The sequence below is a fragment of the Salvelinus sp. IW2-2015 genome, linkage group LG23, assembly GCF_002910315.2.
Source record: "Salvelinus sp. IW2-2015 linkage group LG23, ASM291031v2, whole genome shotgun sequence".
Classification (NCBI taxonomy): Eukaryota; Metazoa; Chordata; class Actinopteri; order Salmoniformes; family Salmonidae; genus Salvelinus; species Salvelinus sp. IW2-2015.
Window position 1 is genome coordinate 6,984,803 of NC_036863.1, and position 14,332 is coordinate 6,999,134.

Here is a 14,332-nt window from a genome sequence, read left to right on the forward strand (position 1 = left end):
AGACACTGAGACAGATATAGGACACTGCAGACAGGGGGAGTAAGAACACTCGTGAGGGACAGGGGATAGACACTGAGACAGATAGACACTGAGACAGATAGACACCTGAGACAGCGATAGACACTGAGACAGATAAACACTAGACAGATAGACACTGAGACAGATAGACACTGAGCACAGATAGACACTGAGAACAGGATAGGACACTGAGACAGATAGACACTGAGACAGATAGACACTGAGACAGATAGACACTGAGACAGATAGACACTGTAGACAGAGATAGACACTGAGACAGATAAACACTGAGACAGATAGACACTGAGACAGATAGACACTGAGAACACACTAGAAACACTGAGACAGATAGACACTGTGACAGATCGACCTGAGACAGCAGTGAGACACTGAGACAGATAAACACTGAGACCAGATAGACACTGTGACAGATAGACACTGAGAACATAACACGAGGAAGATAAACACTGAGACAGATAGACACTGAGACAGATAAACACTGAGACAGATAGACACTGAGACAGATAGACACTGAGACAGATAACACTGAGACAGATAGACACTGAGACAGATAGACACACGAGACAGATAAAACACTGAGACAGATAGACACCTGAGACAGTAACACTGTGACAGATACACTGGACAGAACTAACTGAGACAGATAGACACTGAGACAGATAGCACTGACGAAGACAGCATAAACCTGAGACAGATAGACACTGAGACAGATAGACACTGAGACAGATAGACACTGTGACAGATAACACTGAACAGATTAGACACTAGGACAGATAGACACTGAGAACAGATAGACACTTGTGACAGATAGACACTGAGACAGATAACACTGAGACAGATGACACTGTGACAGATAGACACTGAGACAGATAGACACAGATAGACACTGAGACATAGAAGCTGAGACAGATAGACACTGAGACAGATAGACACCTGAGACAGATGTAAACACGGAACAGATAGACACTGAGCGAGCAAGAATGACCTGGAGACAGATAGACACTGAGACAGATAGACACTGAGACAGAATAAGACACTGAGACAGAGTAGACACTGTGACAGAGTAGACACTGAGACAGCGATAGACACTGAGACAGATAGACACTGTGACAGATAGACACTGAGACAGATAGACATCTGAGGACAGATAGACACTGCAGAGACAGATAGACACTGAGACAGATAGACACTGAGACAGATAGACACTGAGACAGATGAGAGCGACTGGAGACAGATAGACACTGAGACAGATAGACACTGTGACAGATAGACACTGAGCACAGAAAACACTGAGACAGATAGACACTGTGACAGATAGACACTGAGGACAGATAAACGCACTGAGACAGATAGACACTGTGACAGATAGACACTGAGACAGATATACACTGAGACAGATAGACACTGAGACAGATAGGACGACTGAGACAGATAAACACTGAGACAGATAGACACTGAGACAGATAGAACACTGAGACAAGATAGACACTGTGGACAGATAGACACTGAGTACAGATAGACACTGAGACAGATAGACACTGAGACAGATAGACACTGAGACAGATAGACACTGAGACAGATAAACACTGAGACAGATAGACACTGAGACAGATAGACACTGAGACAGATAGACACTGAGACAGATAGACACTGAGACAGATAGACACTGAGACAATAGACACTGAACAGATAACACTGAGACAGATAGACACTGAGACAGATAGACACTTAGACCAGATAGACACTGAGACAGATAGACACTGAGACAGATAGACACTGAGGACAGAAGACACTGAGACAGCATAGACACGGACAGATAGACACTGAGACAGAATAGAACACTGAGACAGATAGACACTGAGACAGATAGACACTGAGACAGATAAACACTGAGACAGATAGACACTGAGACAGATAGAACACTACTGAGACAGATAGACACTGGACAGATAAACACTGAGACAGATAGACACTGAGACAGATAGACACTGAGACAGATAGACACTGAGACAGATAGACACTGGACAGATAGACACTGGAGACAGATAGACACTGAGACAGATAGACACTGAGACAGATAGACACTGAACAATAGACACTGAGACAGCACTACGACACTGAGCAGATAGACACTGAGACAATAGACCTGAGACAGATAGACAGAGAGAAAGACAGATAGACAGAGAGGAAAAGACAGATAGACGGAAGAAAGAGACGACTATATCGTGGAACGCAATCTTCCAAAAGGCAATAACCTCAGCAGTGGAGCTTGCTTGTAGAAGCCTATAGCTGTGCAATGGCATAGCTGTCACGCCCTGACTGTAGAGAGCTTTTTATGTCTCTATTTTGGTTTGGTCAGGGTGTGGTTTGGGTGGGCATTCTATGTTGTATGTTCTATGATTTTGCATTTCTATGTGTTGGGCTGGGTGTGGTTCTCAATCAGGGACAGCTGTCTATCGTTGTCTCTGATTGAGAACCATACTTAGGTTGCCTTTTTCCCACCTATATTGGTGGGTAGTTGTCCATGTTTAGTTGCCTGTGAGCACTACGTTGGCTTCACGTTTCGTTTGTTAGTTTGTTATTTTGTTAGTTTGTTTAGTGTTCTTCGTTGAATTAAAAGATGTATTCCAATCGCGCTGCACCTTGGTCCACTCCTTTAAACGGCCGTGACAATAGCCTTGTTTTGTTAATTTATCAGACAAGACGCCTTTATTTTCCGAGCCCTTAACACCTATTTAATTGCAACAAAAAAATTGACAAAAAAAATAAAGCTTATGACAGAATAAAATGGAACAGAATATTTTTCTAATGAAAAAMGTTGCCAGTGTGAAGAGATGCGCATGTTGTGCCTGGAACACTTCTTCTCAGACTGATGATTTTAAATGGGGCTTGAAAGACAATTTTTTTCAGTGGTTTTATAGGCATTTATTTCTGTAGGCCTACTGTGAGCTTGTGTGCGCACTCAGCACGCRTGTGTGAAGGGAGCACTCGGAATGCAATTGAGTGAATGAGACTTGGCGGGGAGAATGGTGTGATGCTTGGTTTGTTTTTTGTTGTACCCCACAAATGCACATGTTTGGGCAGCCACAAAGCACATTCCACCAAATAGTTTTACAGTATTTTATTTACATTTTTTTWWATCTCTGGTTAAAGGTGGAGCTTTGACGTCCATTCGAGGATTCTATTACTCCTACCCATCCCTACTACTATCCCTGGCTACTCAGTGAGTCAGAGCTGAGGGCTGCACCCTATTCCCTACATAGTGCACTAATAATGACCAGAGCCCTATATATTATACTACTATATAGTGCACTATACAGGGAGCCATTTGGGCAACATTTGGGTCAWAATACCCTGTAACTCTGGGGCTCTGGCCAGCCCCTCTAGCAGCCCCTCTAGTTCATGTGGCTGTTACTCTAGGATCAGGGGTAGCGTCGTCTCTGACGCGTGCCGTGCTCTTTAAGCCCGGGGCCAACCGCATTTCCAAAGCGCGTTCCATACCTGGCCGTCAGGGGAGTGGCATCGGTGCTCTGAATGTGGCCACGCAGACCTGTTCACCAGAGCATCTGGTGTCATCAGGCCTTAATTAAATCAACAGGTGTCTGGCAGGAGAGGAGAGTGCCTTGCTTAGCAGTTATCTCTGCTCTGATCCAGGGACAGAAATGTCAGGAGGAAGAGGATAGTCTGTATTGGAGAGAGGTTTATAGGTGTCCTAAAAGGCATCCTCTTCCCTACATAGTGCACTATAAAAGGAATAGAGTCCTATATATTAGGGAGGGAGGGAGGTGAATGTCTGCCCTCCTCTTATCCCCATTCCTCTCTGTGTTGCTTAGGTGCAGAGAGGTATTTGTGTTGAGAACAGTTTCCCCCCACCACTCATAATCAAACCCAGATACTGAACGTTGTGTCCCACATTGTGTCTATTTTTATCCTACTTGGAAGTAATGGAATACTGGCCACTCAATAAACAACCGAGCAGAGAGAGATATCAAACATTAAGCCTGTGGTTTTCTCCTCCCACACAGAGGCAGTGTGTCGGCCATATCTCCTCTGTTAACCATTTGTTAATGTACTTTTCCCATCAGCTGAATACATTGGGACACAATTACGGTTTTGTTCCTGGTGGGGCTAAACATTGCAGGGAGAGGAGAACAGAGATCTGTATCTCGGTGTGTGTTTTGTATGCGTGTGCTTGAGTTGTCTATGTGTGTGTGTTTGTCTTCATGCATGCTTACGTGCGTGTATTGTGTGGCGTGCAGCCAGACAGAGGGAACAAATCTGTCTTTGTTGACAGTCTGGGTGGCTCAGCTCTGCCATGCTGTACCATCTAAGTGACAGGATGGACACCTCACAACACAGACAGATCTGTTCCCTCTGTCTGTCTGCCCGCCACACACATGCACGCAGACTCCTCTCCTCTGTCTATCTGTGTCTCTCTCTCCCCCCAGCCCCTCTTCCCATCATCACTATGACTAATCATTAGTCACACACTCTCAGGAACATTAATAAAGATGTCCACTGAGATATACTGGGGAGGAAAAACACGCTCTCACACAGATGTGCTTTCACACAGGACACACTGGGGGCACTCAGACGTGTGTGTATCCTGTCCCTGGCTGTGAGCCAGCCCCTGCCTGGTTTACTGGTAACTACTCACAGTGGATTGGCTATGGCCCAGACAGGCAGAGAGCTCCCTGGGAGGAAGCTAGTCGCTCCAACTCTCCACCACACACACACACACACACACACTGCTCCTCTACCAACCACATTTTGTCCCACTGCCAAACCAGAGCCCCCAAAACACACATGAAAATATATGAAAGTGATTTGACAGTGTGTGTGTGGGGAGGGGGGGGGGGGCTTGGGAATGCTGCTGCTAAGATAATTAGGCTAGCTAGGAGTCTGGGCTTGCAGACTGGAGCTCCTACGCCTGGCTGCAGTCTAGTTGCACCTCTAGCCCTAACCCTTTGGGAGGCTGAGGCTGAATACAGAGAGAGTGGGAGGGAGGGAAGCTGGGTGGTTTTAATGGGGCATTTCTCTCTGCTATAGATCCAGCCTGGTTATTATAATGGTTCAGAGGACTGTGTGTGTTCCTCTGTATGTCAGGTGAGGAACCTGTGCTACATGGTGACGCGGCGGGAGAAGATGAAGACTTCTCTGTGTGACCTCCAGGAGAAGATCTTCCACCTGCAGATCCAGCTGCTGGAGGAGGACCACACACACACACACACACACACACACACACACACACACACACACACACACACACACACACACACACACACACACACACACACACACACACACACACACACACACACACACACACACACACACACACACAGCACCCTATTCTGTCCTGCTCCGGGTCTACAGGAAGGTACCCTTTAAGACTAGAATGTAGACTATCTCTATCCTTCCTTTTCTAGTGCGCTACTTTTGATCAGGGCACCACAGGGAAAGGGTGGCATTTCAGACATACAGATAGTAAGCTCCCTGACCTCAGTACAGCCGAACCGGTCATGTGAGTGGTACTGTCGTCATAGTAGTCCATGTCCTCAGTCTGTCCCCAGTACTGGACCCACAGTAAACACACTCACAGGCCTGACAGTCCTTACACTCCATTACACTGGCTGAAGTCAAGGGCTTAGGCTAGAGAGTACGAGGACTTCCCCTATGTGTCTTTCAGTAGGAATGGGAAATGAGCCAGTCTGATTCAGAATATCTAGCTAGGGCTCTCTGGAGGGAGGAACTAGAGTGTGTGTGTGGGGGGGGGATTTATGTGCATAACATTTGAAAGAGGAGTAGGCTATGTTGGTTCAGGTGTGTGTTGGAGTGGGTCCTGTGTTTGTGTGGAAAAGGAAGGGTGTGTGTATGGGCGGTTGTGTGTGTGTGTGTGTCGGTGTGTGTGTGTGTGTGTGTCGGTGTGTTGGCCCGGGGAGTTGTGTGAGTCTCCCAGGCCGGTACTAATTTGCAGTGTTCATCATTCCAGAGCCCCGAAAGCCCGCCGCTGTGTATTAAGACCTCCTGACTCGGCACTTTTCACTGCTATCAGGGGCCTGTGTTGGCAGCCCGGCTCTATGCAGCCATAGCTATTCACACATGGAAATGAGGGGCCGAAACACACAGACAGCCCCGTGACAGAACACTGCTTCAGGGGATGCGTCGCAAATGACACCCTATTCCCTATGGGCCCTGGTCAAAAGCAGTGCACGATAAAGGGATTAAGGTGCAGTTTTGGACGGAGACAGGTCCTCTGTCTGCACCCTCAGATGGAGATAGATGAGGCTGTCAGTATCATAATGACTGGATGACTTCTCTCTCATCCCTTTATTTCTCCCTACTTCTCTCTCTCCGTCTTTTTCTTTCCTTCTCTATCAATTGCTTTTTCGCTCTCTCTCTATCTCACCCACTTTCTCTCTCTCTCTCCATCCCCCCACTCTCTCTATATATCTATCCCCATCCCCCTCTCTCGGTCTCTCCTTCTCTTTCTCTGCTGGGGCCTGGCTCTCATAAACACACAGCCATCTTCTTCTCAGAACTCACTTTCTTTACTGCTGCGAGCTTTACTGCTGCTCACAAAAAGCATCAGTTTGCTTGTCATGTATTTTTTGTATTTTTTATTAACCAGTTAGGCCAGTTGAGAACAAGTTCTCATTTACAACTGTGACGTCGCCAAGATAAAGCAAAGCAGTGCGACAAAAACAACAACACAGAGTTACACATGGGATAAACAAACGTACAGTCAATAACACAATAGAAAAATCAATGTACAGTGTGTGCAGATGTAGTAAGATTAGGGATGTAAGGCAATAAATAGGCCATAGTGGCGAAGTAATTACAATTTAGCATTAACACTGGAGTGCTAGATGTGCAGATGATGATGTGTAAGTAGAGATACCGGGGTGCAAAAGAGCAAAAAAACAATATGGGGATGAGGAAGTTGGGTGGGCTATTTAMAGATGGGCTGTATACAGATGCAGTGATCGGTAAGCTGCTCTGACAGCTGATGCTTAAAGTTAGTGACGGAGATATAAGTCTCCAGCTTCAGGGATTTTTGYAATTCGTTCCAGTCATTGGCAGCAGCGAACTGGAAGGAGAGGCGGCTAAAAGAGGTGTTGGCTTTGGGGATGACCAGTGAAATATACCTGCTGGAGGGTGTTGCTATGGTGACCAGTGAGCTGAGATAAGGCGGGGCTTTACCTAGCAAAGACTTATAGATGACCTGGAGCCAGTGGGTTTGGCGTCAAATATGTAGCGAGGGCCAGGAGTGTTGTATGGCATTGAAGCTCTTTAGAGGTTTGTTAACACAGTGTCCAAAGAAGGGCCAGATGTGTACAGAATGGTGTCGTCTGCGTAGAGGTGGATCAGAGAATCACCAGCAGCAAGAGCGACATCATTGATGTATATAGAGAAAAGAGTTGGCCCGAGAATTGAACCCTGTGGCACCCCCATAGAGTCGAAAGCCTTGGCCAGGTTGATGAAGACGGCTGCACAGTACTGTCTTTTATCGATGGAGGTTACGATATCGTTTAGGACCTTGAGCGTGGCTGAGGTGCACCCATGACCAGCTCGGAAACCAAATTGCATAGTGGAGAAGGTACGGTGGGATTCGAAATGGTCAGTGATCTGTTTGTTAACTTGGCTTTCGAAGACTTTAGAATGGCAGAGCAGGATGGATATAGGTCTGTTACAGTTTGGATCCAGAGTGTCTCCCCCTTTGAAGAGAGGGATGACCGCGGCAGCTTTCCAATCTTTGGGGATCTCAGACGATACGAAAGAGAGGTTGAACAGGMTAGTAATAGGGGTTGCAACAATTGCGGCGGATAATTTYAGAAAGAGAGGGTCCAGATTGTCTAGCCCAGCTGATTTGTAGAGGTCCAGATTCTTCAGCTCTTTCAGAACATCAACTATCTGGCTTTGGGTGAAGGAGAAGCGGGGAGGGGCTTGGACAAGTTGCTGCGGAGGGTGCAGAGCTGTTGGCTGGGGTAGGGGTAGCCAGGTGGAAAGCATGGCCAGCCGTAGAAGATTTATCGGTGGTGACAGTGTTTCCTAGCCTCAGTGCAGTGGGCAGCTGGGAGGAGGTGCTCTTGTTCTCCATGGACTTTACAGTGTCCCAAAACTTWTTGGAATTAGTGCTACAGGATGTTTGAAAAAGCTAGCCTTTGCTTTCCTAACTGACTGTGTATATTGGTTCCTGACTTCCCTGAAAAGTTGCATATCGCGGGGGCTATTCGATGCTAATGCAGTACGCCACAGGATGTTTTTTGTGCTGGTCAAGGGCAGTCAAGTCTGGAGAGAATCAAGGGTTATATCTGTTCTTAGTTCTACATTTTTTGAAMGGGGCATGCTTATTTAAGATGGTGAGGAAAGCACTTTTAAAGAGCAACCACGTATCCTCTACTGACGGGAGGAGGTCAATATCCTTCCAGGATACCCGGGCCAGGTCGATTAGAAAGGCCTGCTCGCTGAAGTGTTTCAGRGAGCGTTTGACAGTGATGAGGGGTGGTCGTATGACCGCGGACCCATTAMGGACGCAGGCAATGAGGCAGGGATCTCTGAGATCCTGGTTGAAGATAGCAGAAGTRTATTTAGAGGGCAAGTTGGTCAGGATGATATCTATGAGGGTGCCCATGTTTACGGATTTKGGGTTGTACCTGGTAGGTTCCTTGATAATTTGTGTGAGATTGAGGGCATCCAGCTTAGATTGTAGGACAGCCGGGGTGTTAAGCATATCCCAGTTTAGGTCACCTAACAGTACGAAGACTGTGAAGATAGATGGGGGGCAATCAATTCACATATGGTATCCAGGGCACAGCTGGAGGCTGAGGGGTCTATAACAAGTGGCAACAGTGAKAGACTTATTTCTGGAAAGGTGGATTTTTAAAAGTAGAAGCTATACTTTTAACTGTTTGGGCACAGACCTGGATAGCATGACAGAACTCTGCAGGCTGTCTCTGCAGTAGATTGCAACTCCGCCCCCTTTGGCAGTTCTATCTTGACGGAAAATGTTATAGTTGGGGATGGAAATCTCCGAATTTTTGTTGGCCTTCTAAACCAGGATTCTGACACGGCTAGGACAGAGCTGTTGCGGTGACCATATTCATGGCACACCAGCGGACATGAGTAATGAAGGCAGTCAAATGAATTACCATTTAGTCACGATAATTACTGTAGGCTTCTCCAAGCTCTGATGCCGCTGATGGTCATTAGTAGCCTAACAAACTTGCTAACAGTCAGTCGCTAATGGCCTGTACTCAGGGTTCTATTGTCTCTCTAATTACTCTGACATCAATGCAAATGCAATCGAAAATCACATCAAACACTTCATGAGAGTCCATGAGATCATGTTGCTCTACATTTCTATAGGCTATGCAATTGAGGGAGAAAACAGAGTGGTGGCCGATAATACAAGTCTCTGTTAGGTAAAGCCCTGCCTTATTTCAGCTCACTGGTCACCATAGCAGCACCCACCCGTAGCACGCGCTCCAGCAGGTATATCTCACTGGTCACCCCCAAAGCCAATTCTTCCTTTGGCCGCCTTTCCTTCCAGTTCCCTGCTGCCAATGACTGAAAAGAACTGCAAAAATCACTGAAGCTGGAGACTCATATCTCCGTCACTAGCGTTAAGCACCAGCTGTCAGAGCAGCTCACAGATCACTGCACCTGTACATAGCTCATCCAACTACCGCATCCCCATACTGTATTTATTTATTTATTTATTTATCTTGCTCCTTTGCACCCCAGTATCTCTACTTGCACATTCATCTTCTGCACATCTACCATTCCAGTGTTTAATTGCTATTTTGTAATTACTTCGCCACCATGGCCTATTTATTGCCTTACCTCCCYTATCCTACCTCATTTGCACACACTGTATATAGACTTTTTTCTMCTGTRTTATTGACTGTATGTTTGTTTATTCCATGTGTAACTCTGTGATGTTGTATGTGTCGAACTGCTTTGCTTTATCTTGGCCAGGTCTCAGTTTCAAATACGAACTTGTTCTCAACTAGCCTACCTGGTTAAATAAAAATAAAATAAAAAACATTTTAAGCTAAACGTTCTGATCTGTTGCGTCAGCCTCATTGCGTAATATTTTGGGGGAATGCTAGTGGTTGTATTAATTTAGGATCTACTGCATCCCACAACTGTCCCAGACTATGTTTGGAATATTTATTTATTGCACAGAATAGAATAGGTTGACTTTTGTACTACTGGGGATAGTAGATTGACGTAGGCCATTTTTTTTTTGCTGTTCGTTAGGCCTACTCATCATGTTGGCAGACAAAAAGTTAACGTGGACAGTTGTTCCAATATCTTCAATATGCACCTCAGAATTGGATATGGACGCGCGCAGTTGCGTCCCCGATGTGTCTGTCTTCACTTGTAGCCTGTGAGAAAGACCCGATCACGTGATGGAGAGCCATGTGAGTGAGATGAGGTGCTTCGGAGCGGGCAGTATTTAGGGAGGAGGGTTCCAAAAGGCATGGATTTTTTTAGGGTGCATTATGTCCACGCAAAGGGGATGCCGTCGGGAAATTCGAGGCATTATCAAGTGCTTCTCAAATTGTGAATGAGAGACTGTCGAAGTGTGTACAGCCTGCGCAAAAAAACAAAGCAGAACTTTTTTCAAATCATCATTAGAGTCTCATAATACAGCCTTACAATGTGTTAAAAATCAAAACATATAGCCCAACATTTGTAGAACAACTAAGTTACATTAATAACTCTAAATTAAGCATATAGGAGAACCTATTTCTTTGTTAATCGCTCAACACAGAATAGCCGCATGTGCACACTCCCTCAAATAGTTTGGAGAAAATATCCTTTCTATTTTATTCAGCTATGTTCAATTGTACTCTTCATACTATAAAATAGTGTAAGATAATGCCACGGAATTCTAAGCAAATCCTGTCTGCTAAATGTACTCGTGTAGCCCACAGACATGGCATAGCCAGATCAGGACCTAACATAAGGACAACTCAGAGTATGCTATTCTGTTCTTCTGAAATAGACACACAAAAAAATCATATCACGTTTCTTTATACCTGTCTAAAATAAAGAATGGATTTATTGTGAAGGTGTAAGCTTTATTACATGCATTTCTTAGACTTTTTAAAATGTAGATGTTCCAGAGGTCTGCATCAGTGTGTGGAAGCCAGGAGATACTGAATGTGTTTATGTTGATTAACGGTCAATTACCGTGAGACTGACAGTTATTTGCTTGACAATCACCGGCTGACGAAATTTCGTGACCGCCACAGCRCTAGTCATGTAGACCCCCCCCCCCCAGTCAAAATAAGTGCACTATGTAGGGAATAGGATGCTAATATAGGACGCAGGCCATGTCTGGGTCTCAGCTCCCACAGTGAAAAAATACTGCTCTGTATCTGTCTGTCTCGTCCTTAGAGTAAGCCACTCGAGTGAGTCACATGCTTTTAGGGCTGAACACAGCCATAGTTGAAGAGCAGCTGTCCCTGTAGGCATTGCAAATCAGGGAGGGCCCTGCCCATCTGCCTCTACAGACCCAATACTTTACACATGCATCCTTCCCTCCTTCCTTCCTTGTAGTCATATGGGAATGGAATGGAACCCTGAAATTTTCACTAATCCATTACGAAGGGTCCATTCCATTACCTATTACATCAAGGAGGAAAGGATACATGTTTAAGGTATTGGACAAGGAAGATCGGAAGAAGGGTGCGTTTTGAAAGTATTAGAACAGGGCCACATACTGCTGTCCTGAGCTCACCCTTGTTCAGGTTATCACAGGAAGGAAGCCACAGCAGTGTAATTCTGTATGTATCAATGTAGTGAGAAGGTAATGTACTTGTACATCCTGTGTCTGTTTCTCTCAACCACAACCCTACACTGCAGTTGATGGTGGCTTGTGTTTGGGATATCTGATCGTGTATCTCTCTGTGTGTGTGTCGAGAGGGAACTCTGGGGCTGAGGGAGCGTGAGAGGAAGTGTGAAAGAAAGAGAGGAAGTGTGAAAGAAAAAGGCTCTGTGGTTTCGCGCTAACGAGCGCAGGTAAGAAGTGGGACACTGTGCATCACACACACACATACCGCAGCTGAGCAAGCCCAGGAAGAGAGGAAATGAATCACACACTTCGAAAAGACGAATCCCTTTGCGAACCTGACGAGGCAATCATATTGAAGAGAGCAGAGAAGGAGAAGTGAGAGAGAGAGAGGCAGGAGAAGGAGAAAGTGAGAGAGAGAGCAGAGAAGAGAGAGAGAGAGAGCAGAGAAGAGGAGAAAGAGAGAAGAAGAGAAGTGAGAGAGAGAGAGCAGAGAAGTGAGAGAGAGAGAGCGCAGAGAAGTTACAGAGAGAGTAGAGAAGAAGTGACAGAGAGAGCAGAGAAGTGAGAGACAGAGAAGTGACAGAAAGAGAGAGCAGAGAAGTGACAGAAAGAGAGGCAGAGAAGTTACAGAGAGAGTAGAGAAGAAGTGACAGAGAGAGCAGGAAGTGAGAGACAGAGAGAGCAGAGAAGCAGTGAAAGACGAGCAGAGAAGTTACAGAGAGAGTAGAGAAGAAGTGACAGAGAGATCAGAGAAGGAGAAGTGACAGAGAGAGAGTAGTGAAGCAGTGACAGAGAGAGCAGAGAAGAGGAAGATGACAGAAAGAGAGATCAGAGAAAAGGAAAGTGACAGAAAGAGAGAGCAGAGAAAGGAAGGAGAGAGAGAGAGAGAAATGCAACTGAACTGACACAATATTTTAAAATGTCTCTCCAAGTGTGACTGTTGCAGAGAGGATGAGTTTTTCACACAAATAGCCAACGTATCACTCATTAATATATACTCTATCCTATTCACAGTCAAACACAAACACTTACCGACACTGTGTTCAGGCACACACCCACACAAGATTTTTAAAACAACATGGACAGACGGGTATCACACACCATGGGTAGCCTCAGTGTGAAACACAACACCGGGAGGACACAGTGAGGTACCACTCAGGTCCTCTCATGCATGTCCTGCTCCTCCATGATAGGGGAAGTGTGAGGGAGGAGGCCAGTGGTAGCTCCACACAGTACAGTACACCCCAGTGCCCCCACACTTCAGCCTCTATTATAACCAACATGAGAGGAAGCCTGGCGGTGCACGCCGCCCGCTCCACTAAGCAGCGGGAGCGTGGTAAATCATGTCCCCCAACAATAAGGGCCTTCATAGATGGCAGGTAGCCTAGTGGTTAGAGCGTTGGACTTGTACCGAAAGGTTGCAAGATTGAATCCCCGAGCTGACAAGGTAAAAATCTGTTGTTCTGCCCCTGAACAAGGCAGTTAACCCACGGTTCCGAGGCCATCATTGAAAATAAGAATTTGTTCTTAACTGACTTGCCTAGTTAAATAAAGGTAAAATTTTAACAAATTAAACGCTGACTGAAGCCCCTCTGCGTTGTGGGACGGTTTCCCAGCAGGGTGCACATGCTATGTTTCTCTCTCTCTGTGTGTGTGTGTGTGTGTGTGTGTGTGTGTGTGTGTGTGTGTGTGTGTGTGTGTGTGTGTGTGTGTGTGTGTGGTGTGTGTGTGTGTGTGTGTGTGTGTGTGTGTGTTAGTGCAGTTGTATATTTACTGAAAGTGTGCTTGTGTGTGAGCGTGCATCCATACATGTGAATACTTCCGCGTGTGTGTTTGGTGTGTTTTCGGTGTCTACCACGAACTGGGATTAGAGAATTTGAGTTGTTGACTGTGAGGGATTTATTGGGTTTACTCAACCTGCCCACCAGGGAAACCACACACACACTTCCTTTCCCCTTGCGGTGTAGGACTGGTTCTGTTAAGTGAGGACGGTTTGTCAGTTTGTTCTGTCAGGTTATGGGGTGTTTCTCATTTTGGTCTGTCAGGTTATGGGATGTTTCTCATTTTGTTCTGTCAGGTTATGGGATGTTTCTCATTTTGGTCTGTCAGTTTACATTTTACATTTACATTACATTTAAGTCATTTAGCAGAGCTCTTATCCAGAGCGACTTACAAGTTGGTGCATTCACCTTATGATGTCCAGTGGAACAACCACTTTACAATAGTGCATCTAACTCTAAGGGGGGGGGGGGTTAGAAGGATTACTTTATCCTATCCTAGGTATTCCTTAAAGAGGTGGGGTTTCAGGTGTCTCCGGAAGGTGGTGATTGATTCCGCTGACCTGGCGTCGTGGGGGAGTTTGTTCCACCATTGGGGTGCCAGAGCAGCGAACAGTTTTGACTGGGCTGAGCGGGAGCTGTACTTCCTCAGAGGTAGGGAGGCGAGCAAGCCAGAGGTGGATGAACGCAGTGCCCTTGTTTGGGT

At 45.9% G+C, this 14,332-nt stretch overlaps 1 protein-coding gene across 1 annotated transcript in view; it reads left to right on the plus strand.

The window, feature by feature from the left end:
- jade2 (jade family PHD finger 2) overlaps positions 1-14,332 on the plus strand; it is a 197,760-nt gene that overhangs the window by 125,164 nt on the left and 58,264 nt on the right. Inside the window, 1 exon segment of the mRNA XM_023968706.2 lies at positions 5,146-5,252. Within this exon segment, the coding sequence (XP_023824474.2) occupies positions 5,146-5,252 (107 nt within the window).